This window comes from Chrysemys picta, chromosome 20 (assembly GCF_011386835.1).
Source record: "Chrysemys picta bellii isolate R12L10 chromosome 20, ASM1138683v2, whole genome shotgun sequence".
NCBI lineage: Eukaryota > Metazoa > Chordata > Testudines > Emydidae > Chrysemys > Chrysemys picta.
This window is the reverse complement of record NC_088810.1, coordinates 5,165,468-5,189,718: the sequence shown is the minus strand read 5'-3', so window position 1 is coordinate 5,189,718 and position 24,251 is coordinate 5,165,468. Positions and strand designations below refer to the sequence as shown.

Sequence of the window (24,251 nt, the reverse complement as noted above, 5' to 3'; positions counted from 1 at the left end):
GTCCGGTGCCTGGCGAAGCCGCTTACGCCCCGGGCGTGACCGTAATCTGCACCCACCTGGAGGTGGCACCATGATGGGGCCACTGGGGAGGAGGGGGCACATCTTATAAAACAGTGGTGCTACCTTCCGAGTAAGGCGCGTATCGGGCGCCTCAAACCCAGCCCCCTGCCTTGACTGGAGCAGGGCTAGGGGACATGACCCCGCTTCCCCCGGGGCGTCACTAGGGAGCGCGGGTGCACCCGGCCCGCCAAGCTCGGTGCCGCTGACGTTCAGTCTCGAGACGCCGCCGCGGTGTCCGTCTCTGTGCTGCCAGGTCTCTGCGGAGGGAGCTCTCGCCAGCAGGCCAGGGCGTTTGCTCTCCGCCGTCACGGGGCCCAGTTGAGTCCTGGGCCCCGGGCATTGGTGGCTGCGCTGGGATTCCTGACTGGGGTTTGGCTGCCTGCTTTGGCCACCTCTGGTCCAGGCCTGGGGTATACGGCGCAGATAAACAACTTCCAATAAGCACACTGCCAGCTCTGCCGCGCCGATTTGAACTCCGACGCGAAAGCGACCGAGAAAGGGCCGGACATCTGCTACTGCTCGGCAGGGGGACGATCGGCTTTCAATCAGTTTCTCTCGCTGCCCCGTTTTTGAGACAGCTTCATTCGCTTCGCAGATCTCGGATACAATTTTCCAAACAATCTAAATGCCTGAGGTGCCTAATTCTCATGGGACTGAGGACCCTGCAGCTTAGAATCCCAAAGGTATGCAGGCTCCTAACTCCCATTGGATCCTCACAGGTATTTTGGCACTTGTGCCCACATACGCACCTTTGAGGAAAAGGGCGTATGTGACTTAGGAGCGTTTGAAAAATTCTCCCCTTCCTTAGCTTTTATTTATATTTTTATAGACATCTAAAAACCTAGGAAATTCAGTGCAAAAAACTTTGTGATTATTTTAACATAAGCTCAAACAGAGGGTTGGTCAGCAGCCTGAATTTCTATTCTGTGGGACATTCTGACATTTTGAATTTTGCTCGTTCCAAATGGGAACACAAAGTCAAAATCTGAATGCTGCCCGCACAAGGAAAATTCCAAAAAATGTCTGCGCGGGACCAGCCAAATGGTTCATTCGTTTCATTTAGACTTTTAATAGTCTATTAAAATATTCAAGGTCATATACACGATATTGACACAAGCTTAAAGATTATGTAATAGTAAAATAGGACATATTTGGAATGTAAAAGTCAAAACGAAACACGTCCACGTTGCCAAAATGAAATGATTTGTCTTTTCCCCTCAAAACCCACAAATTCCCGTGAAACATTTTGATAGCTGGATAGATTTCTTTCAAAATAAAAATTCCAGGCACTTCATTGTAAAAACTTTGTGAGGATTTCAAACTGTGTCACGTAAATATTTAAAATGGTTTAATGCATCTTCAGGTTTTTAGACAGTTTCATTCAGCCTATAGAAAATGTCTTTCTTAAAAAAAAGGGGGGGGGAATTCAGTAAGAGGGACCCTGGGTGATAATTTATGCACAAATATGTAATACCTTTTTGGCTTTAGAGACTTAAGCCTTTAATTTAAGGCTTTAATTGCCTTAAAAACTTGTTGTTATTAAAAGAAAAAAGGAAATTTAACATGAGTAAGGGCCTCACTTGATGGGGGCTTGGTCCATGACTGGAGCCGTCAGAGGCTATGAAAATACAAATTCATAATAATTTAATTCTAAATATTTAAAACAGTTTAATATCGCTTTGGCACTTGAGGCAGGGTAAGTTGCTTTCAAGGATCTTTCCTGCCTTTGATCAAAAAGCCTAGGAAATTAAAAAAAAATGTTTAAAAAACATTGTTGGGATTGAACTACAAACCGCTTTAGGGTTTGAGGCACTTCACACAAAGGGTTTCCAAGCACAACTAGTGATTTTGTGGGTAGAAATCAACAAAGGAACAAACCGCTTTAAGGACCTTTATTCTTTTTCTTTAAAAAAAAAAAAGAAAAGAAAAACCAAGGAAATTCAATGCATAAAACTTCGTTAAAGGCAAAAATCGGAGCTGTCTGGCCAAAGACACAAAACTTTAAAACTGCGGTTCCTGCTGCTACGTTGCCTTAGCTGACGCTACTCAGAGGGGCGCAGAGGTAGAGAGAAATTTCTGAGCAGTTGTAATTCTAGGCGCCAATTTAACTTCACGGCCTGTCTGCTTATCAATCAAAGCTACAGCACAAGTTCAGTCAGCCACAGGTGCTTGATATTTTAAATCCGGTTCTAAAGGAAGGATGGTCCCGCCGGGAACTCAGGACACCTGCGTTCCAATTCCCAGCACTGCTGCTGTGTTCCGGTGCGACACTGGGCAGGTCAGGCCATCTTGCCGTGCCTCGGTTTCCCCCAGACTGTAAAAGGTGGGGGTAACTGATGCTTCCCTTTGTCTGATTTGATTCTAAAGCGTTGGGGGCAGGGGGCTGGCTCTGGTTACGTCCAGCTCCGAGCGCCAAAGAAGGAAGCTGGCCTGGAATCCGATGAAACGAACGAAGGGCGTTTGCTACGGGGATGTCCCATGGTGGGTTGCTGGAAGGCTGGGGGTGGGGATGGCGAGGTATCACTCGCCCTGGGATGCAGGTGTCTCGATTCACTGCAGCGCCATCGCGCAGGTTTAACGCGTCTCAGCCACGCGCTGGCATCCGTGCATCCGATACGCGCACATGTAAAATATCCCTGTGAGGGGGAGAGAGGGGCTGTTTAACAGCACTGAGGGGTCAGGACTCCAGGGTTCTCTCCCTGGCTCCAGGAAGGGAATGGGGTCTAGTGGTTAGAGCAGGAGAGTCAGGACGCCTGAATTCTCTCCCCAGCTCTGGGAGGGGAGTGGGGGTCTAGTGATTAGAGCGGGGGGTGGCTGGGAGCCAGGACTCTTGGGTTCTCTGGAGGGGGAGTGGGGTCTAATGGTTAGAGCACGGGGGCTGGGAGCCAGGACTCCTGGGTTCTCTCCCCAGCTCTGGGAGGGGGGTTACTGGTCAGAGCCGGGGCATTCCTGGACAGGGAGTGTGAAACAAGGAATTGGATGAGGAGAAAGGTGCCCTATTGCCACCCCCAGAGGGAAAGCCCCATTGCCAGCCCCCACACTGCCCCCACCGCCCCGGGGCTGGATGAGAGCTGGCGCCCCCTAGAGGGGAAGGGCCTGTACCTGCGAAGAAGGTCATGAGCAGGGCAACCCAGCCCAGGATGTAAGACCAGGAGAAGCGCCAGTCCCCGAACCGCTTGCCCAGGAAGTTGACGGTGACTCCGGTGTAGACAGCCATGGCGAGCAGGACGAAGAGCGCTGGAGGAGGTGGGGCAGAGAGACCGATGGCAGGACAAGAGGCCAGAGAAACCGCTACATGCCTGGGAAGTGTAACTACGCCACGCGCCCCTCCCAGAGCCGGGCGAGAACCCAGGCGTCCTGGCTCCCACTGCCCCCCGTCTCTAAACACTACACCCCATTCCCCTCCCAGAGCTGGGATAGAACCCAGGAGTCCTGGCTGCTAGCTCCTCCCTGCTCCCCCTGCTCTAACCACTGCACCCTGTGCCCCTCCAGAGCTGGGATAGAACCCAGGAGTCCTGGCTCCCAGCCCCTCCCTGCTCTAACTACTGCACCCCGCGCCCCTCCCAGAGCTGGGATAGAACCCAGGAGTCCTGGCTCCCAGCCCCTCCCCCGCCACTGTAACCACTAGACCCCACTCCCCTCCCAGAGCTGGGGAGAGAATTCAGGCGTCCTGATTCTCAGGCCCTCCTGCCTGGGAAGTGTAACTACACCACACGCCCCTCCCAGAACCGGGCGAGAACCCAGGCGTCCTGGCTCCCACTGCCCCCCGTCTCTAAACACTAGACCCCACTCTCCTCCCAGAGCTGGGAAAAGAACCCAAGTGTCCTGGCTCCCAGCCCCCCGCCCCCCCGCTCTAACCACTAGACCCTGCTCTCCTCCTTGTGTCTTGGTGGCCAGCTGGGGTCCCCGCGGCAGTGGGCAGACACTTACTGGAGACGAAGAACATTATCCCAGCAGCGAACGACCGGTTGAATTTCTCGAAGGTGGATCGGTGGGCAAAGGACAAGATCCCCGTGATGATGCCAGCGAAGCAGGACAGGGCAGAGAGGATCATGAAGGCCCGGGTGGCATTCCAGTAGGCTAGAGCAGCGGGGAGAAAACACTCAAAACCGCTCCTGTTTAGAAGGGGACGGCTCGCCCGGCGCACAGATGCAGCCACCTCTGGGCAGGGAAGCAGGGGAACAGCCACATGTAATGCTGCATGGGGCTGGCTCTCCTGGCACAGACATGCAGCTGCCTCTGGGGCGGGAGAGCTGGGTAACAGCCACACATAACACTGCACAGGGATGGTTCGCCCACTGCGGAGATGCAGCCACCTCTGGGGCAGAGCAGCTGTGGAACAGCCACACATAACACCATGCGGGGCTGGTTCGCCTGGTGCTGAGATGCAGCCACCTCTGGGGCAGGGCACAGTGGCTGGTTAATTCACAATTCAGTGCAATTTAGGAGGGAAGCAAATGAAAATCTCAGCTTGAGGGAGGATTTAGGGAAGCCGAATGCCTCTTGGAGAACATGCTAGGGCCTCTGGGAGTGCCCCTAGCGCCGCCCTGGGGGCATTGGGGCCAGCCCTGACTGCCAGGGGAGAGTCGCCACCCCGCTCCCTGCAGCACAGCGCCCCCTAGTGCATCTGCGCCAGCCCTGCCTGCCAGGGGAGAGCCCCCACCCCGCTCCCTGCAGCACAGTGCCCCCTAGTGGTCCTTACCAATGTTCTCCATCTGCATGTAGCACTTGCCCGCCAGACAGTACCGCCAGAGGCCTTGGTGGGCCAAGGCTCCCTGGAGCCGGTACTGCACCCAGTAGTCAGTGGCTGTGCAAACCACCAGCAGGATGTTCCCGACCGAGGCGCAGAAAAGACCCCCTGCCATGAAGCTGTACATCCTGCCTGAGCCTGCAGACAGCACAAAACCGGTTAGGGTTTAGGGTTGGGGGCTGGGAGCCAGGACTCCTGGGTTCTATCCCTGGCTCTGGGAAGGGAGTGAGGTCTAGTGGGGTTAGAGCACTGGGGGCTGGGAGCCAGGACTCCTGGGTTCTGTCCCCAGCTCTGGGAGGGGAGTGGGGTCTAGTGGGTTAGAGGCAGTGGGGGCTGGGAGCCAGAACTCCTGGGTTCTGTCCCCGGCTCTGGGAGGGGAGTGAGGTCTAGTGGGTTAGAGCAGTGGGGGGCTGGGAGCCAGGACTCCTGGGTTCTGTCCCCGGCTCTGGGAGGGGAGTGGATTGATAAGTATCGTAGCAGCATCGCTGCATGGGCATGTGTCAATGTGTGAGTGGTGGGGAGTATTTCTCAGGGCCAGTGTGTGCATGGGGGGGCAGTTGGTTTGTGTGCCTGTGTATCAGGGTGTCTCTGCTCCCAGGTCGCTGCGTGTGTAGCTCAGAGGGGGAGCCCCTCGGTGGGTCCCTGTGTCCCCTTCCCCCCGCCGGTGCCCCCTACCTGTGCCGACCCCAGCGCCCGGCTCTGCTCCACACTGCCCAGAGGCCGTCACCCCTCTCCTCTCCTAGCCGCCGGGAGCGATTTTGCAGAGGCCGGCAAATCCCTTAATGCTAATGATGGGCCGGGGGGCCATGGCAGGGACAGCTGGTTCCAGAAGCCGGGATCTGCAGTTCCAGCACTCCTGCCCCCGGGAGCCTCAAAACAACCTGATGAGTCGGTCAGTTCCATTGAGCCTGGAGCGGCCGCACAGGGGCCTCCCAGGACAGCGCGGGGGAGAAGGGAGCTGGGTGTCCAGGTTTCATACAGGGATCCCTCGCCCAGGGCTGAGATGCAGCCACCTCTAGGGTGAGGCACGGGGCCCCTCCTGATACCCCTCAATTTTCGCCCTACAGAGCTAATTTGATCCCAAACACCTGTTCCTCTCCCAAACGGGGAAGCCCACTGCTGCGTCTACAGGAACTGGCCCACTGAAAATAGGGGCAGATTTTCATTTCATTCCTGGCACCTCTGAAGCCAGTCCCCCGGCCTGGGGCCAGATGAGAGACGGCGCCCCCTAGAGGGGAAAGGCCCCATGTCCCTTTCCCTGGTCCTCTAACTTTCCAAGTAATGTCCATCAATGTAGACTCACTGAAAACTCAACGCATCCCAAATACAAACAACACCTTTATTCCCAACCGCAGAGAACTCAGCAGACGCCAACGTGTTCTATGTTGCATTAAATGACAGTTATTCTGAAGCCTCCCAAGTGTCCACTCTCCGGGGTCCAATTCGGGTCCCAGCCACCGCCCCCACTGGGGGGCACTGGCTTCCGGTCCTAGACTCCCGTCCTGTGGGATCCCACCTCGGTCCCCTTTCAAGACACAAACACCCCAGAAGCTCTGAGGCTATTTTGTTGAGGTAAAACACACGCACCCTGCTAATGCGCTCTTAACAAAAAATATCAGGGACTTAACGACCCCCCAAGCCCCATAACCGAAGGGGAACGCTTTGCTCCTCGGATTCTAAGGAGCTGCTTTCAGGATGAACGTGAAGGCATCTTCTGCTCTTAATGTCTCAGGGCCTCTGTTAAAAATACCCCCTCCATGTGATTACCCCACAATAACGCTCGCTGGTGTTCAGACACGGGCATGTCTGAGGCATCATCCTTCGGGGTCAGAAGCCACTGCTGGAATAGACGTCACACACGCAGCATTTCTCTCCCCTGTACGGAGCTACAGAGGGCACTTGCCTTCTTGCGGAGTAGTGTCAATTCTCTGGGCTATATATTAAATGCCAACGTTGACTGATTGCATACGTACACTCGTATAATATGCAACTAATACGGGCAATCAGTCAGATTCCCCCTTTTAATCTCTATATAGCACAGAAAGTATAGAGCAGGGTTTCTCAAACTGGGGTCGCGCTTGTGTCGGAAAGCCCCTGGCGGACCGGGCCGGTTTGTTTACCTGCCCCGTCCGCAGGTCCGGCCGATCGCGGCTCCCACTGGCTGCAGTTCGCGGTTCCAGTCCAACGGGAGCTGCTGGAAGCGGCGACCAGTACGTCCCTCCGCCCATGCCGCTTCAGCAGCTCCCATTGGCCTGGAGCGGCGAACCGCGGCCAGCGGGAGCCGCAATCGGCCGGACCTGCGGACGGGGCAGGTCAACAAACCGGCCCGGCCCGCCAGGGGCTTTCCCGACACAAGCGGCGACCCCAGTTTGAGAAACACTGGTATATAACCTGTCAGAGATCACAGCAAAATATCATTTCTGTGCCATACACATCGGATATGCGATATCATGTACATGCAATATAGATTCAAGTGCTGGATTTCTATTAATGCAGCTCTTTGTCACATGTGCAACAAGCCATATGGAAATGAAACCTCTCGATAGCACAAGACAGAACTCCATGGGCAATAGAATTCCTCTGCAATCATTCAAACGTGCAATCATTCAAATTCACTATTTAATCTCTACACATGGCAGAGAATGGGTAGAGTTATTCTGCATATAGATCATGACAATATCATTTTTCTGGGCTATATCTATCCTATATGCATGGGCTATACAGATGAAACCGGCAAATTTCTATGATTGCATCTATATGTCTTAGAGGCAACAAATCAGATTGAAGTTTTGTATAAACCTGTGTATAAATCTCTAGCCCAAAGACAGAGTTCTAGGTGCAATACAATTTCTCTGGGATACACAGCGGTGAAAACGGGAGATTCGAATGATTGCTAGATCATAAATGCAGGAAGTCAAATTCACCATTTTTTCCCTTTGTAGTGCACAGAAGTTATACTGCAGATGTGACACACACAGCAATATGCAATAAGTGACACTCACTTTTTCAACTCCATACAGCCGAGAGAAATTTTATTGCCTAACATCTATATTTTAGCAATCAATCGTCTGTACTCCCTGAGATCTGGGGTAGTTGGCAGAGTGACTGGCTCACCCATGTCATCGATACAGATTTACACAGAGAGCTGAGCTCAAACCCGTAATCTCCCCAGAGAAACGTTTCAACACATTCAAACAACTCACAATCCAACTCTCTTTGCAAACACAACTTAACGCTGTCAGGGAGTCAACTCTAACAAGACTTCCAACAGCCTGGCCCTTGGCATGGTTTTAAACCTAGAAAGAAAACCACAAATCTTGAGAAATTCCAAACGCGATGATACAAAATAAGAATTCGGGGGGGTGTGTGTGTAAAAATGCACGGAATATTTTGTGGGGTTTTTTTTAAAGCTAGGACTAATCTCCAGACCTTTGACATCAAGAAATTTAGGCCCTGATCTTGTGAAGCAGGGTAGAGCCCTGCGTGACATGTACACGTCCGCTCAACGCAAAGCACGTGACACAAACCACGGCGTTCATTTGCAGAACACGGGGGGCACTAATTTGAGTTTCGTTTTCTAACCCGGACATACAAACAAAGGTTCAAGTTAGCAATGAAAAGATACCAAACGCCCGTCACCTGGCACTCTGGGGTCGAGGACAGGGGATTTGGGTTTGTTTCATAGCCAAATCTTGGAAAGTAACCAATTAAAAGAGACAAACACAACAGAAATCTGGCTCGCTCTGTTGTTCTTTAGGCAAACCCCCATTTCTGATCATTTTTAAACCTAAATCAACATCAAAATCTTTGGACAGAGAAAGACAAGAGGTTGGGAATGGAGGATCCTGGGGAAAAGGCTTGTTTGGGGTGGAGGGTCACAGGTAGAGGGCTAGGAATGGAGGATGATGGGTAGAGGGCTAGGAAGGGAGGATCATGGATAGAAAGCTTGATTGGGGTCCACGATCATGGGTAGAGGGCTAGGAAAGGAGGATCATGGGTAGAAAACTTGTTAGGGCAAGTTAGGAATGGAGGATCATGGGTAGACGGCTAGAAATGGAGAATGATGAGTAGAGGGCTAGGAAGGGAGGATCATGGGTAGAAGACTTGTTGGGGCAGGTTAGGAATGGAGGATGATGGGTAGAAGGCTAGGAATGGAGGATGATGGGTAGAAGGCTAGGAAGGGAGGATCATGGGTAGAAGATTTGTTGGGGCAGGTTAGGAATGGAGGATGATGGGTAGAAGGCTAGGAATGGAGGATGATGGGAAGAGGGCTAGGAAGGGAGGATCATGGGTAGAAGACTTGTTGGGACAGGTTAGGAATGGAGGAGGATGGGTAGATGCTGGAGGATGAAAAAGAACGGAGTTAACAACAAACCAACCCTTGGCTGAACGGCCGAGCCCGGTGGGCTGGTGGAGTCAGCAACGGGTGGCCGGTTGGATGGGAGAACCATGAGGCCCCAGCTTCGGCAGGGCTCACGCACTGTCCTCGTTCTCTGCGGCGGCTCTGGGGAGGTCAACGCGCTGGGCCGTGAAATCGCCGAGCTTGGCAGACCCCTGGCCACTCGGGCCTCCTCCTCCTTCCGGGAGCCGTGTCCCACGTTCGGCGGCACCTCCAGGGGGCTGTCTCCCCCGGCGCGGCTCTGAGGCGGTGCTGGACCCCCCGCGCAGGTCGGCAAAGAGGTTCTGGAGATAGCTGGAGACGCTGCCGTCCTTGCAAGCTGGGCGGGGCGTTGTCCTCTCCTGGAGGGAGGCCGGTTGAACCTTCAAAGCCACCTGTGGAAGAGGGGGAACCCCCGGCGCCGATTTGGGGGACTCCTCATACTCCTTTTCCCAGTCTTCTCCTTCCTGGGAAGCTGGGAGGCTGGGCTGGGAAGACCGGGCTTTCTCCAAGACGCTCCCTCGGGCGCTGGATCCCCCGTAATCTGCCTCCCAATCTTCCCTGGTGGCTTTGGCTGCCTCAGTTTCCCCCCATCTCTTCACCCCCCCACTAGACCATCTCTTTGCCCCAGGGGCGTCCCACGGGCAGCCATCTTGGTTCCGCTTCCTGGCCGCATAATCTGAGCTCTGGGCTCTCCCCGGCCCCCACTGTCCCGCCTTGCGTGGGGCGGAGTCCGCCTCGCCCCACGGCCTCTGCCACCCCCAGGGCCGACTGAAATCTTTCTGCCCCCTTGCTCGCCGGTTCTCCCCCCAGCCACTCAGCGACGGAGACCCTCGCCGGTCCCATCTCGCAGAGGAGTCCTGCCAATCGCTGCGGCCCCCAGGTATCTCTTGGGAGCAGCCGGCGCTGCTCTGCCCCACGGCGCCAGACCCACAGCACCCCACCCGAGCCGGCTGGGGGCCACAGCAGTAGCGTGGCTGACACCCGCAGCCCAGTGCATGTTGGGGAGGCCCGCCGTGACCCATGGCCAATGCCCCGTGGCTGCCGGAGAGGGGCGTCTGTGGCAAGGCCGAGTAGGCCCCCAAGAGGGCGCTGTTGAGCAGGTAGGCGAGGGCGTCCAGCCGGACGGGCACGGTGATGGAGGACAGGGCCCCGGCCGAGGGGCGACCCAGGATCCAAGGTGTGGCAGAGCCGGGGGTAGGGCAGGAGGGCACAACGGGCATCTTCTCCAGCGCGGTCTGGTCCGAGGCGGGCGGCTCTGTGGGGCTGGGCTCGCTGGGCCTGGGGGAGCTGCGGGGGGAACGGAAAAGGGGGTCAGAGACAGAGAGATCCTCCCCTCTCCAACAGGAGATGGGAATTCTATGGAGGGAGGGGCGGTGGTCTGTGTGTGGGGGTGTTTGTGGGAGGGGGTTCCCTGGCTGGGTGGGGCTGGAGGAAGGGAGACTCTTAAGCTGGAAGAGAGTTCTAATGTCGGGGAGGATGCCCTGGTTGTGGGGTTAAGGGGCTGGACATGGGGTCGGATGGGAGGCATGGAGGTCTCTGGTTGGGGGGATCTATGGGGCTGGAATGGGGGTTCCCATGGATGGAGTCTCTGGGGGAGGTCTATGGGGTGGAGGTGGGTCCCTGGGGGAGGTCTATGGCATGGCGGGGGTTCCCTGAGGGGGTCTATGGGGTGGAGGGAAGCTATGGGGTCGAAGGGGGGTCCCTGGCTGGGGTTCTATGGGGTGGAGGGGGTCGGATGGGAGGCATGGAGGTCTCTGGTTGGGGGGATCTATGGGGCTGGAATGGGAGTTCCCATGGATGGAGTCTCTGGGGGAGGTCTATGGGGTGGAGGGGGATTCCATGGGGGAGGGTTTCCCTGGCTGGGGGTCCCATGGGCAGCTGGGGGGGGTCTATGGGGTGGAGGGAGGTCCCTGGGGGAGGTCTATGGGGTGGCAGGGGTTCCCTGAGGAGGTCTATGGGATGGAGGGAAGCTATGGGGTCGAAGGGGGGTCCCTGGCTGGGGTTCTATGGGGTGGAGGGGGTCCCTGGGGGAGGTCTAAGGGGGGGGTCTATGGGGTGGAGAAGGGGTTCAGTGGGGGAGGGTTTCGCTGGCTGGGGGTCCCATGGGTGGCTGGGGGGAGCTATGGGGTGGAGGGGGTTCCCTGAGGGGGTCTATAGGGTGGAGAGAAGCTATGGGGTGGAGGGGGGAGTCCCTGGCTGGGGTTCTATGGGGTGGAGGGGGTGCCTGGGGGAGGTCTAAGGGGGGGTCTATGGGGTGGAGGGGGGGTTCCATGGGGGAGGGTTTCGCTGGCTGGGGGTCCCATGGGTGGCTGGGGGGTTCTATGGGGCAGAAGGGGGTCCCTGGGGGGGTCTATGGGGTGGAGGGAAGCTATGGGGTGGAGGGGAGACCCCTGGCTGGGGTTCTATGGGGCGGAGGGGGGTGCCTGGGTGGTCTATGGGGTGGAGGGAATCTATGGGGTGGAGGGGGGGTCCCTGGCTGTGGGGGTCTATGGGGTGGAAGGGGGATCTATGGGGTGGAGGGGGGTCCCTGAGGGAGGTCTATGGGGTGGAGGGGGGGTTCCATGGGGGAGGGTTTCCCTGGCTGGGGCTCCCATGGGTGGCTGGGGGGGTGTCTATAGCATGGAAGGGGGGTCCCTGGCTGGGGGGGATCTATGGGGGTGGAAGGGGGATCTATGGGGTGGAGGGGGGTCCCTGGGGGAGGTCTATGGGGGGTCTATGGGGTGGAGGGGTGTCCCTGGGGGAGGTCTATGGGGTGGAGGGGGGAGTCCCTGGCTGGGGTTCTATGGGGCGGAGGCGGTGCCTGGGGAGGTCTAAGGGGGGGTCTATGGGGTGGAGGGGGGGTTCCATGGGGGAGGGTTTCGCTGGCTGGGGGTCCCATGGGTGGCTGGGGGGTTCTATGGGGCGGAAGGGGGTCCCTGGGGGGGTCTATGGGGTGGAGGGAAGCTATGGGGTGGAGGGGAGATCCCTGGCTGGGGTTCTATGGGGCGGAGGGGGGTGCCTGGGTGGTCTATGGGGTGGAGGGAAGCTATGGGGTGGAGGGGGGGTCCCTGGCTGGGGTTCTATGGGGCGGGGGTCCCTGGGGGAGGTCTATGGGGTAGATGGGGGATCTATGGGGTGGAAGGGGGGTCCCTGGCTGTGGGGGTTCTATGGGGTGGAAGGGGGATCTATGGGGTGGAGGGGGGTCCCTGGGGGAGGTCTATGGGGGGGGTCTATGGGGTGGAGGGGGGTTCTGTAGAGGAGGGTTTCCTTGGCTGGGGCTCCCATGGGTGGCTGGGGGGGGGTCTATGGCATGGAAGGGGGGTCCCTGGCTGGGGGGGTCTATGGGGTGGAAGGGGGATGTATGGAGTGGAGGGGGGTCCCTGGGGGAGGTCTATGGGGGGGTCTATGGGGTGGAGGGGGGTCCCTGGGGGAGGTCTATGGGGTGGAGGGGGGATCTATGGGGTGGAGGGGGTTCCTGGGGGGGGTCTATGGGGTGGAGGGGGGGTTCTGTAGAGGAGGGTTTCCCTGGCTGGGGGTCCCATGGGCGGCTGGGGGGGTCTATGGCGTGGAAGGGGGGTCCCTGGCTGGGGGTCTATGGGGTGGAAGGGAGGGTCTATGGGGAGGAGGGCAGCGCCCCGCCCCTCACCCCGCGCTCCGGGCGGCCCCGCTCGGCCCCTCCATGGTCCCGGCTCCGTGGGCGGAATAAACCGATCAGCGCCACGCGGTGGGGCGTGGCTAGACGGGCGGAGGGCGGAGCTTGTGGCGAGATGGGGCGGAGCCTGGAGAAAGGCTGTAGGAGATAGGGCGGAGCTTCGTAGGGGACCGGGGGCGGTGACATGGATGGGAGGGGACTATGGTTCTCTGGGGAGGGGCCTATTGGGATGTGGGCGGGACCTACGCCTATTTGGGGCGGGGCTTAGCGAGATGGGTCGAGAGGCTTCTAACTCTGCAGCTTCTCCTGCCAGCTGGGCCCCTGGGGTAGCCCAGATCCCCCCAACTGCACACAGGAGATGGGGGACGGGCTCTGCCCCACCGGCAGCTGCTCCAGCCCCCTGGCCTGGCCACCCTGGGCTGGGGGAGTTGGCCCAGCAGCCAGTCGCTGCCTACCGGGATTAGTGGGGGGCTGGGCTAATCTGGTTTATGGGGGGGAGGGGGGCAGCCCACTGTGGGGAAGGGGAAGGCCAGGATCAGGGCCCCTGGCATGTGGGGAAAAGGATCAGGGCCCCCGAGGAGGGGATCGAACTCTGGTCTGGGGGGTAGGTCCTTAACACAGAGAAATGGGGGAGGGGTCCAGTGTGCAGCAAAAGGGGGGGGCAGGGTGGAGTGGGGGGAAATTGCACCCCAATGCCCCCTGCAGAGGGGTGGTTCCCCCCATGGGAATTTCACCCAGAACCCCTCTCTCCATCCACATACCCCCAGCCTGGGGTCTCTGGGGCAACAGAGAGGGAGGGGGCACCAAGCTGTCCAGGGAGGGGGTGCCAGGTGTTTGGGGGTGAACTGGGCTTGGACTTCCCAAATATGGGGAATGGGGTGGGGAGAATGGTTCAAGGGGACGTGGGGTATTGAGGTAAGGAAGGGGGAATTGGGGGGTCTCCCTAGGGAGAAGGGAGGCAGTAGGGGGGCCCGGCTAGACTGGGTCAACCCAGGATTTAGGGGTGGGATGATCCGACACCCCCCACCCCATCCATCCAGAGACTCCCTGAGTGAACTGGGACAATATCTCACCATAGCACCCAATAAGCCACCCAGGGGCATCGGGGCCGCCCTGACTGCCAGGGGAGAGCCCCCACCCTGCCCTGCTTCCTGGAGCACAGTGCCCCCCAGTGCCGTGCCGGGGCATCGGCGTCAGCCCCCGGGACTCGGGCTCTGAGGGCTACAGCAATACAAACAATGACTAGGAATACAAATTTATTCATTACAAATAGCTCCCTTTTTAAAGGGGATTTATATGAAAACATTCCCACCCCGGAGCGAGTTTATACTGAAATTAGCAGAGGAGTGTGAATCTGATGATGTACTCACTACTACCCCCTGTGGCAGGGAAGTAGATATGTTCTACCGTGTGTCATGTCCCCTATAGTGCTCAGAATGAGAGGGATTCTCCGTAACTCCCAGGCACTGGCAGCTGGGTTCTATCCCAGCTCTTGCTGTGAAATTCACAGGCAGACCCCCCCCGGCCCCGCCCCACATCCCTCTGCCAGTTTATCTCCATGCCCTGCAGATGAGGGAGGAGGGGGTTCAGACTCCATGGCGGCAATAGGGCTGCTTAATGTCCTTGTGGTGGGGAGGGTAATGGGGGTGTCCGCCCTACTGGGAACGGAGCTGAGAACCTCGCCGTCATTACACACAGCCATTCGGATGGGAATAATCTGGGGCCGGATGGGAGCCAGCACCCCCTAGCGGGGAAAGGCCCCGTGTCCCATTCCCTGCCCCCCTGAGCCAGCCAGCCCCCCACCCAGGGGCTGGATCGGTGCCAGTGGCCCCTAGAGGGGAAAGGTCCCATTCCCTGCCCCCCTGAGCCAGCCAGTCCCCGAACCTGGGCCCAGATGGGCGCCAGCGCCCCCTACAGGGGAAAGGCCCCGTGTCCTGTTTCCAGCTCCCCTAAACACCTAAGTTACCCTACAGCTTTACCCAGATGTCATCATGGGGGATCTGAGTGAGTGTCTCCCCCCTGTGGCGGGAAGGAGCCTAGCAGCGAGACGTGCAGCTCCTAGCACCTTTCATTCCTTCTCCCCCAGGAGGGCGCTGATCTCTCTCCTCAGCTCTTGGATTCTGGCCCGGGCCTCGGGGCTGGTCCTGGATTCGTCCAAGTCCCGGAGGACGGAGACGATGCAGCGCAGGGCGTCGGCATTCTTCACGGCGTCCATCTGGTCGGGGTCGGCCTTGATCTCTTCCACCCAGTCCAGGTAGGCCTGGAGCAGGCCCATGTCGCTCTCGAACGTGCTGATCACCTTCAGGCCTGGCTTGCGACGGCTCAGCTCCGACAGGATCTGCTGCCCGGCCTCGCTCAGCCGGTTCCCCACGATGCTGCCCAGAGGCGGGGGACAACACGTAAGGGGATCGCAAAGATGCAGCTGCCTCTGGGGTGCAGCGGCCGGTTTATATTGGGATTGCTTGCCGGGGGCTGGCAGCGGTGGAGCCATTGTATATACTGGGCGCTGAGATGCGGCTGCTGCTGGGGTGCAGCATGAGAGCTAGTTATACAGGGATCCCTCACTCAACACTGAAATGCGGCCACCTCTGTGGTGGAGCGTGCGGGCTGTTTATACAAGGACCCCCTCACCCGGTGCAGAGATGCAATATTGAGGCCAGAACTGACTGCTAGGGGAGAGTGCCCATCCCACCCCTGCAGCACAGCGCCCCCTAGCGCCACCCAGGGGCATCGGGGCCCTGCAGCACAGCGCCCCCTAGTGCCCTGCAGGGGTATTGGGGTCAACCCTGACTGCCAGGGGAGAGTCCCCATCCCACCCCCTGCAGCACAGCGCCCCCTAGCGCCCTGCAGGGGTATTGGGGCCAACCCTGACTGCCAAGGGAGAGTCCCCATCCCACCCCCTGCAGCACAGCGCCCCCTAGCGCCACCCAGGGGCATCGGGACCAGCCCTGCCTGCCAGGGGAGAGTCCCCATCCCACCCCCTGCAGCACATCGCCCCCTAGTGCCATGCTGGGGCTCCGGGCCAGCCCTGCCTGTCAGGGGAGAGTCCCCATCACACCCCCTGCAGCACATCGCCCCCTAGTGCCATGCTGGGGCTCCGGGCCAGCCCTGCCTGTCAGGGGAGAGCTCCCCCCGCAGCACAGAGCCCTCTGCAGGGAGCTGCTGGCACTCACGTCAGGAGCCGGAGGGTGCTGTTGGCCAGGAGGCAGGGCAGCAGGTTGTCCAGGCCGCTGTCGGTGATGCCGGTGATGTCCAGGTACAGCTCCTCCAGGGTGCGGTTCTCCCGCAGGGCCTCCCACAGCCGCCTCGCCCCCTCCGAGCCCAGGCAGTTCCCGCACAGGCTGCAGGGTAGCAGAGCGACGGGATCCACTCGAGAGCGGGAAAGGGGCCAGTTCAGAAATTCCCCCCAGCCCGACAACACTGGCTGCATCCCACCCCTGAACCCCAGAGAGGGGGGCTCACGCCCCACGGCCCAGCCAGCCCTTGGCATCTCTTTTGGGGCTGCCAGCAAAGGGGTCAGTTAGTATCTGAGGGGGGGAGAGGGGGAGATAGTCCCTGTCCCAGCTGGGAACGGGGCTGAGACCCGGCAAACTCAATTCCCATATGGAGTTAGAAGGGCCCAAAGCCCATTTTCTGCCCCCCTGAGCCAGCCAGTCCCCACGCTGGGGCTGGATCAGAGCTGGGGTCCCCTAGAGGGGAAAGCCCATGTGCCCCATTGCCCCCCCCCCCCCGCCAGCCTGCGCCCCGTCCTGGGGCCGTGGTCACTCACAGCAGCCGTTTCACTTGGCACTGGGGGGATCTCAGCACCTCGGCCTCTATGACGGCTGCCTCCTTGTCCAGAGAATTGTAGCGCAACCTGCAGAGGAGTGGTCAGCGTGAGAGGGGACCGGAGCACCGAGCACCCCCCGCTCCCGGAGCTAGGATAGAACCCAGGAGTCCTGGCTCTTAATCCCCCCCCCCGCCGCTCTAACCACTAGACCCCCACTCCCCACCCACAGCCAGGGATAGAACCCAGGAGTCCTGACTCCCAGCCCCCCCTGCTCTAACCACTAGGCCCCCTCCCAGAGCTGGGGCTAGAACCCAGGAGTCCTGGGTGGCGTGCGCGCACACACACACACACACACACACACACACACACTCACTGCAGCGTCTCGCAGCGGTGCAGCAGCCCCCGGATCCTGCGCAGCCCAGCCATGCCATGTTGCTGTAGCTCAAGTTGAGGTTCTTCACTCTCCCGGGCTCGGAGGCCCCCCAGCACGTAGGCCAGGGCGGCGCAGTCGGCTGGGTTGAGGGTCACCTTGAAGAGGTTGACGTCTTCCAGCTCGCGGGCCACCCGGCCCGTCACCCCCTCCTGGCGCAGCTCCGCCACGCAGTGCAGGAGCGAGAGGAGGCGCCTCTCGGTGTCTCCCCTGAGCTTCCTCCCCAGCCAGTCCGCCACGGGCCCCAGCACGTCTCCGGAGAAGCCTGCGGTCAACCCCTCCAGCTTCCCCTCCATCCTGGAGGTCAGCAGCCCCATGAAGAACCTGGCGAACATCTGGAGATTGTCCCACCGGGGCTGGTGGCCCCTCAGGAGCTGCCTGGTGGAGTGGAGGAGACTGGATTCGCCTGGTGACGTCCAGGAGGGCTCCGGGTCCCCGTCCTGCTGGGCCGATCCCTCCCACCAGAGATCCAGGCAGGGCGTGAGGTCCTCGGCGCCAGGATCCAGGGCAGCCACGCAGTAGAGCGCGGCCAGGAACTCCTGCACCGTCAGGTGGAAGAAGCAATAGACCTGGTGGTCTTCTCTGGAGAAGATGGGGTTGAAGAAAGTGCCCGGAAGGTCTTGGGGGTCGAATCCGAATTCCCGCAGCTCAGCTGGGGTGAAGAGGATCTTGCCGGCCAACAGGGCGGCGTACGCCAGGCGCCCCAGGCGCAGGACCAGCTGCCCGGCGCCCGGCTCCGGAGGACCAGCTGCGACCCAGGATGGTGGCCATATAGCAGCGATAGACCTCGGTGATGGTGGTGGGCGGAGATGGGTCAGCTGCCTGGCCGGCGGGGAAGAACTCCCCCAGGGCGGTGCATAAGATGAAGCAGTAGAGGGGGATGAAGCAAAGCCCGGCTAAGCCTTGGTGGCCGGAGATGTAGCCCTGCACGGCAGCGGCTCGCTCGGCATCCCGGAAGAACCGGTGGAAGTAGTCCTCCACCTGGTCCTCGTCAAAGCCGAGGATCAGCAAGTGGCGATCAAAGGGGATGCCGGAGAGGGTCGGGCACGGCCGGGACGTCACCACGACGGGCCGCCCCGGGCAGCAGGGTCCCGTCGAGGAGTCCCCGCAGCAGCTCCTTGACGTGGGCCGGGTGGCCGGGCCGGTGGCGGGGAGTTCCGCCTTCCAGCGGGTGCCGGAATTCGTCCAAACCGTCCACGAGGACGAGGAGGTCCCCGGGCCGCGCCAGCAGCTCGGGCAGCACCTCCTGGAGGTGGGGACGCTTGGCACAGATCAGCCCCTCCAGGGTGACCGGGCTGGACATCACGCTGAGCTCCCGGCAGGAGAAATCCAAGGCGCAGAGGGGGCCCTGGAACGCCGCGCCCCAGCGCCCAGTCGTGCAAGATCTTCTGCACGGTCACGCTCTTGCCGATGCCGGCGGCGCCGCTCAGGGCCACCCGGCGGGGGGCCTGGGTCTCGGTGGGCAGCGGGGCAGGAGGTGGCGCAGGGGGAGCCGGCGGGGGGCGTGGAGCGGGAGGAGGCGGGCGCGGCGGGCGGCCAGGGCCAGGTGCTCATGCCCGGGGGGGGGCGGTGGGGCCGGGGTGGTCCAGCAGCAGCAGCGGGGTGTAGCGGATCTCGAGGAGGCCGCAGGAGCGGGCGTCACTGGCGTTGGTGCACAGCTGCTGGGTATGCCGCAGCAGAGAGGCCCGGTGGCGCTGCAGGACAGCTGGGGGGAGGGGAGGAACAGCGGGGGGGTCGAGTGTCTGCACCCCCCAGACCCCAGGGTCTGCCCCTCACGCCTCGATCCGCCTCCTAACTCCTCCAGCCCTCCCAGCCCCCAGTCCTTCTGCAACTCCCCTATCTGTCCCCCCCTCCCCCAGGCCTCCCTCAACCCCCATCTTTTCCCCCAATCCCTCTGCAACTCCCCCATCTCTGCCCCCAAATCCTCCCCTCAACCCCCATCTCTGCCCCTGCCTCGCCCCCAACCCGAAGATCCTTTCCCAACTCCCCTAACCTGACCCCACCATCCCTGGCCCTGCCCCCAACCCCCGCTCCCACCCCTCCATCCCTCCCCACAACTTCCCTTCCCTTCCCCAGGCCCATCTGTCACCCCAACTCTCTCCCCTGCTCCCAACACCCTGACCCTCCCTCTGACCTCCCTCCCCCGACCTCCCTCCCCAACCCAGCCCCCTCACTCCATACCTTTCAGCGGGGCGCTCGGGGCCTTTCGGAAGTTCAGGTTCCTAGTGCGCTCCTCACCTGTTGGACAAGGGACAAGTGTCCTTGTTGCTTGGGGGAAGGACCCAAATCCGGGCCCCAGAGCTGGGCTGTGCCAAGCCTCTCCCTGCCCACACCTCCTCCATGACATCCAGCTGTGGCCTCAGAACTGGGGAAGAGAACCCAGGAATCCTGGCTCCCAGCCCCCACATGCTAACCACTAGACCCCATTCCCCTCCCAGAGCTGGGGAGAGAACCCAGGAGCCCTGGCTCCCAGCCCCCCTATTCTGACCACTAGACCCCATTCCCCTCCCAGAGACAGGGATAGAACCCAGGAGTCCGGGCTCTCAGTCTCCCTATTCTAACCCACTAGACCCCACTTCCCTCCCAGAGCTGAGGATAGAACCCAGGAGTCCTGGCTCCTAGCCCCCCCATGCTAACCACTAGACCCCATTCCCCTCCCAGAGACAGGGATAGAACCCAGGAGCCCTGGCTCCCAGTCCCCCTATTCTGACCACTAGACCCCATTCCCCTCCCAGAGACAGGGATAGAACCCAGGAGTCCGGGCTCCCAGTCCCCCTATTCTAACCCACTAGACCCCACTCCCCTCCCAGCCTGTCTTGAGCTGATGATCCCGCATTGATAATTGTTCCTGAGGTTGGTTGGTGAGGTGGGGGTGGCAGGGGGGGTCTCACCTGGCGGCTCTGGGGTTGGCTCATACTTCTTGGTGTGTTTCCGCAGGATTTTCCGCAGGAATGTGTGGTTGGATTTCGGAGGGTTGGGATTGTCTGCAAAAGAAAGATGGATGGAGATAAAAATAGTGGTTGGATGGGTGGATGGCTATAAAAAAAAGAGAGTTGGCTATATGAATATTAAAGAAAGGTGGCTGGATGTGTGGATGGATGGATATCAAAAGGAGAGTCGGATGAGTGAATAGATACGAGAAAGATGGACAGCTGGAAGGTTGGATGGGTGGGTGGATGGATATAAAATGACAGATGGGTGGAAGAAGGCTGCAAGTCTGGATGTGGGGATGGATGGAAATAAAAAAGATGGATGGAAGGCTGGCGGTGTGGGTGGATGGACGTAAAGAAGACGGATGGATGGGTGGAATGTTGCATGGATTGAAGGCTGGATGGGTAGACGGATGGAAGGTGGATGGACGTTGGTTAGGTGGATAGATATAAAAAGACATGGATGGAAAAGATTGGATGAATGGAAGGTTGGAAGGGTAGATGGATGGAAGGTGGATGGGTAGATGGATGGAAGGCTGGAGGTGTGGGTGGATGGATGGAAAGAAGACGGATGGATGGGTGGAAGGTTGCATGGATTGAAGGCTGGATGGGTAGACGGATGGAAGGTGGATGGACATTGGTTAGGTGGATAGATATAAAAAGACATGGATGAAAAGATTGGATGAATGGAAGGTTGGAAGGGTAGATGGATGGAAGGTGGATGGGTAGATGGATGGAAGGCTGGAGGTGTGGGTGGATGGATGGAAAGAAGACGGATGGATGGGTGGAAGGTTGCATGGATTGAAGGCTGGATGGGTAGACGGATGGAAGGTGGATGGACGTTGGTTAGGTGGATAGATATAAAAAGACATGGATGGAAAAGATTGGATGAATGGAAGGTTGGAAGGGTAGATGGATGGAAGGTGGATGGGTAGATGGATGGAAGGCTGGAGGTGTGGGTGGATGGATGGAAAGAAGACGGATGGATGGGTGGAAGGTTGCATGGATTGAAGGCTGGATGGGTAGACGGATGGAAGGTGGATGGACGTTGGTTAGGTGGATAGATATAAAAAGACATGGATGGAAAAGGTTGGATGAATGGAAGGTTGGAAGGGTAGATGGATGGAAGGTGGATGGGTAGATAGATGGAAGGCTGGATGGATGGTTGGAGGGATATAAAAAGGATGGATGGATAGATATAAAGGATGGATAGATATAAAAATGTGGCTAGCTGGGGCTATGGCTGGAAGGCTGCTTGTGTGGATGGATGGATGGATGGATGGATATAAAAAAGATGGGACGAGGCTGAGAAGGGGCCAGTTAACTGTGTAGGCCACAGCTAAAGGGAACTGAGCGGCTGAAGTAACCCCTGACTGGTGATGGAGCCCGGCTGAGCAGGAACAGGTGGGGCTGGGATAAAGCCAGGAAACTCACAGCAGAAGGGGGCTGCAAGGAAGGAGCCTGCAGCCACTGTCTGGACGTTAGCGAGGGAAGGAAGGGAGCCGGGGGAGAGGGGCAGGGAAAGGGCAGCGAGGTTTAAGATGGTGCAGACCTTGGCTGTGGATTAGAAGGTTGCTGGGCTGGAACCTGGAATAGAGGCTGGGTCCGTGTTACCCACCAGCCCCTGGGGAAGTGGTGCCACCTGGGCAGTGACTGAGAAGACAGCTGGAGACAGTTACTATGGAAAGACTTTGATACCCTGGAAGGGGGAAAACCCAGGGTGAGCTGGCCAGAGGGCCGAGCCTTGAAGGGAGAGCACCCGGAGTGTGAGAGTGAGAGAGAGAGAGACAGCAGGGGGCGCAACCCTGCAGAAGGGGCATCGGACCTGGAAAGCGCTAATCCTCCAAGGGGCCAGGAGGAGGCGCTCCAGTGGTGAGTAGAGAACCCTGTGATGGGTGGATGGATATAAAAAAGTTGCATGGGTGGATGGATGGATATAAAGAAGGATAATTTGATCTATGTATGGGTAGCAGTAAAAGAAGGATGGATGGAAAGTTGGATGGGTGGATGGATGGTTGGGGGGTTGGATGGGTGGGTGGGGGGGTTGGATGGATAGATGGAAAAAAGGGCAGTTATTTGTATGGATAGCTATAAAAGAAGGATAGGTGGAAGGGTGGGTGGGTGAATGGAACTAGAGAAGGATGGGTGGACGGGTGGGTGGATCGGAAGGCTGTCTGGGTACAGAAAGACGGAAGGATGATGGATATCAAACAGGCTGTTTGGACGGCAGGTTGGAGGGACATAAAACCACGGCTGGCCACGTGGAAGGCTGTAAAAGAAAGCCGGGTAGACGGAGGGATGGTTGAAGATGGAAAGCTGGAGGAAGGGATGGGAAAGACACCTGGACACAGCGATGGCTGACGTGAGGCAGAACCTTATGGCGTTCCTGTGATTTCCCCCAAATTACAGATGCAGCCCCCAGTGCCAGCCCCCCTGAGCCAGGCAGTGCCCCACCCTGGGGCTGGATGGGAGCTGGCGCCCCCTGGAGGGGACAGGCCACGTGTCCCACCCCCCTGAGCCAGGCAGTGCCCCGCCCTGGGGCTGGGTGGGAGCTGGTGCCCCCTGGAGGGAACAGGCCACGTGTCCCACCCCCCTGAGCCAGGCAGTGCCCCGCCCTGGGGCTGGGTGGGAGCTGGTGCGCCCTAGAGGGGACAGGCCCCGTACCTGGTTGCAATGGAGGACACGGTCTCTTTTTCTCCGGGTACTTCTCCTTCAGCCATTGCTGGAGCTCGGCGCCGTATTCCTCCTGCAGCTCCCGCAGCGCCTCCAGGAAGCACCGGCTCCGCTCGACACCCTGGCTGACCGACTCCAGCAGCGCGATGACCTGGTTCATCTCGGGGGCCGTCTCCAGTAGGGCGAAGTACTCGGCCTGGCTCAGCACCTTGGTGTCGTGGAGCCGACGCAGCAGGGGCTGGGGGTTCCCCTTAATCCAGCAGAGCAGGGCCTGCCGGTGCTGCTGGATCAGCTCGGGGTAATGCTGGGGGGCAGGCATCTGCTGGGGAGAGACAGAGAGAGAACCCAGGAGTCCTGGCTCCCAGCCCCCCTCCCCTGCTCTAACCGCTAGCCCCCACTCCCCTCCCAGAGCCAGGAAAATGCGATGAATAGTCTAAATTGGAGGGGAGAGCGCTCTGTCCTGAGCCCCTCCCTGCAGCACAGCGCCCCCTAGCGCTGCCCTGGGGCATTGGGGCCAGCCCGGACTGCTGGGGGAGAGCCCCCCGCCCTGCAGCACAGCGCCCCCTAGTGCTGCCCTGGGGCATTGGGGCCAGCCCTGACTGCTGGGGGAGAGCCCCCCGCCCTGCAGCACAGCGCCCCCTAGCGCTGCCCTGGGGCATTGGGGCCAGCCCTGACTGCTGGGGGAGAGCCCCCCGCCCTGCAGCACAGCGCCCCCTAGCGCTGCCCTGGGGCATTGGGGCCAGCCCGGACTGCTGGGGGAGAGCCCCCCGCCCTGCAGCACAGCGCCCCCTAGCGCTGCCCTGGGGCATTGGGGCCAGCCCTGACTGCTGGGGGAGAGCCCCCCGCCCTGCAGCACAGCGCCCCCTGCAGCTGGTCTCCCGTCCTGTCACCCACCCAGCCGGTCCTGGCTTGGCAGCTCGGCTGGGTTGTGACAGGGGGTGGATGATGTGGGGAGGGCAGGGTGGGGCGGGGCATCTTATCTCTGCTCATTCCAAGGAGCAGAGAACTTGACCTTCATTCCACGGCTACAGCCCTCCAGTCACTGAGCGGGGGGTGGGGTGACTGGTGGGGGGGGGGCAGGGAATGGGGCCTTTTGCCCCTGATCCAGCCCCAGTGGGGGATTCACTCTGGGCTCCTTCAGTGTCATGGCCCTGTCTGTGAAGTGAGTGTGTCCAGTCTCAGCCCTGTCCCGGGAGAGGGACCACGTCCCCCCCCCTCCTCCCCCAGGGGAGCTCACCACCCCCTTGCCAGCAGCCCCAGCAGACAGGTGAGGGCCGGATCTGGGCCATGGGGACTGAACTCCCAGCCCCGCCCCCGCTCTAACCCACTAGACCCCCCCTTCCCCCTGAGCTAGGAGAGAACCCAGGCGTCCTGGCTCCCATCCCCCCCGCTCTAATCACTAGGCCCCATCCTGCTCCCGGCGGGACAGGGCAGTGGTGTTGTGGGTCCTACCTGGGTCCAGCTGGGTCTGCAAAGCCCTGCGCCCTGCTGCTCCGGGGGCGGGGCAGGATCTCAGCTCTAGCCAGAGCAACCTTTGGCTCAATCATTAACCACAATCAGCAAAGGCCTTGCCGGGTAATAGCCCCTCCCTCCCTGGGTGAGAGCCAGGACTCCTGGGTTCTCCCCC

The 24,251-nt window shown here is 59.7% G+C and overlaps 2 protein-coding genes and 1 pseudogene across 2 annotated transcripts; all 3 read right to left on the bottom strand.

Moving 5' to 3' along the window:
* Positions 1-1,942: 1,942 nt before the first annotated feature.
* LOC101945286 (lens fiber membrane intrinsic protein) lies at positions 1,943-4,942 on the bottom strand. The gene is made up of 4 exons (XM_005293917.2): positions 4,763-4,942; positions 3,991-4,140; positions 3,163-3,297; positions 1,943-2,696 (listed from the first exon to the last, which is right to left on the bottom strand). Exons 1-4 carry the CDS (start codon positions 4,935-4,937, stop codon positions 2,635-2,637), a joined length of 522 nt encoding a protein of 173 aa, XP_005293974.2. The 5' UTR covers positions 4,938-4,942; the 3' UTR covers positions 1,943-2,634.
* Positions 4,943-9,133: 4,191 nt separating this feature from the next.
* On the bottom strand, positions 9,134-12,974 carry C20H19orf84 (chromosome 20 C19orf84 homolog). The gene is made up of 2 exons (XM_042847636.2): positions 12,817-12,974; positions 9,134-10,478 (listed from the first exon to the last, which is right to left on the bottom strand). The coding sequence occupies exons 1-2, from the start codon at positions 12,849-12,851 to the stop codon at positions 9,284-9,286; spliced, it is 1,230 nt and encodes a 409-aa protein (XP_042703570.2). The 5' UTR covers positions 12,852-12,974; the 3' UTR covers positions 9,134-9,283.
* Positions 12,975-13,981: 1,007 nt separating this feature from the next.
* Positions 13,982-24,176, bottom strand: LOC101947941 (NLR family CARD domain-containing protein 3-like; annotated as a pseudogene).
* Between the last annotated feature and the right edge of the window lie 75 nt (positions 24,177-24,251).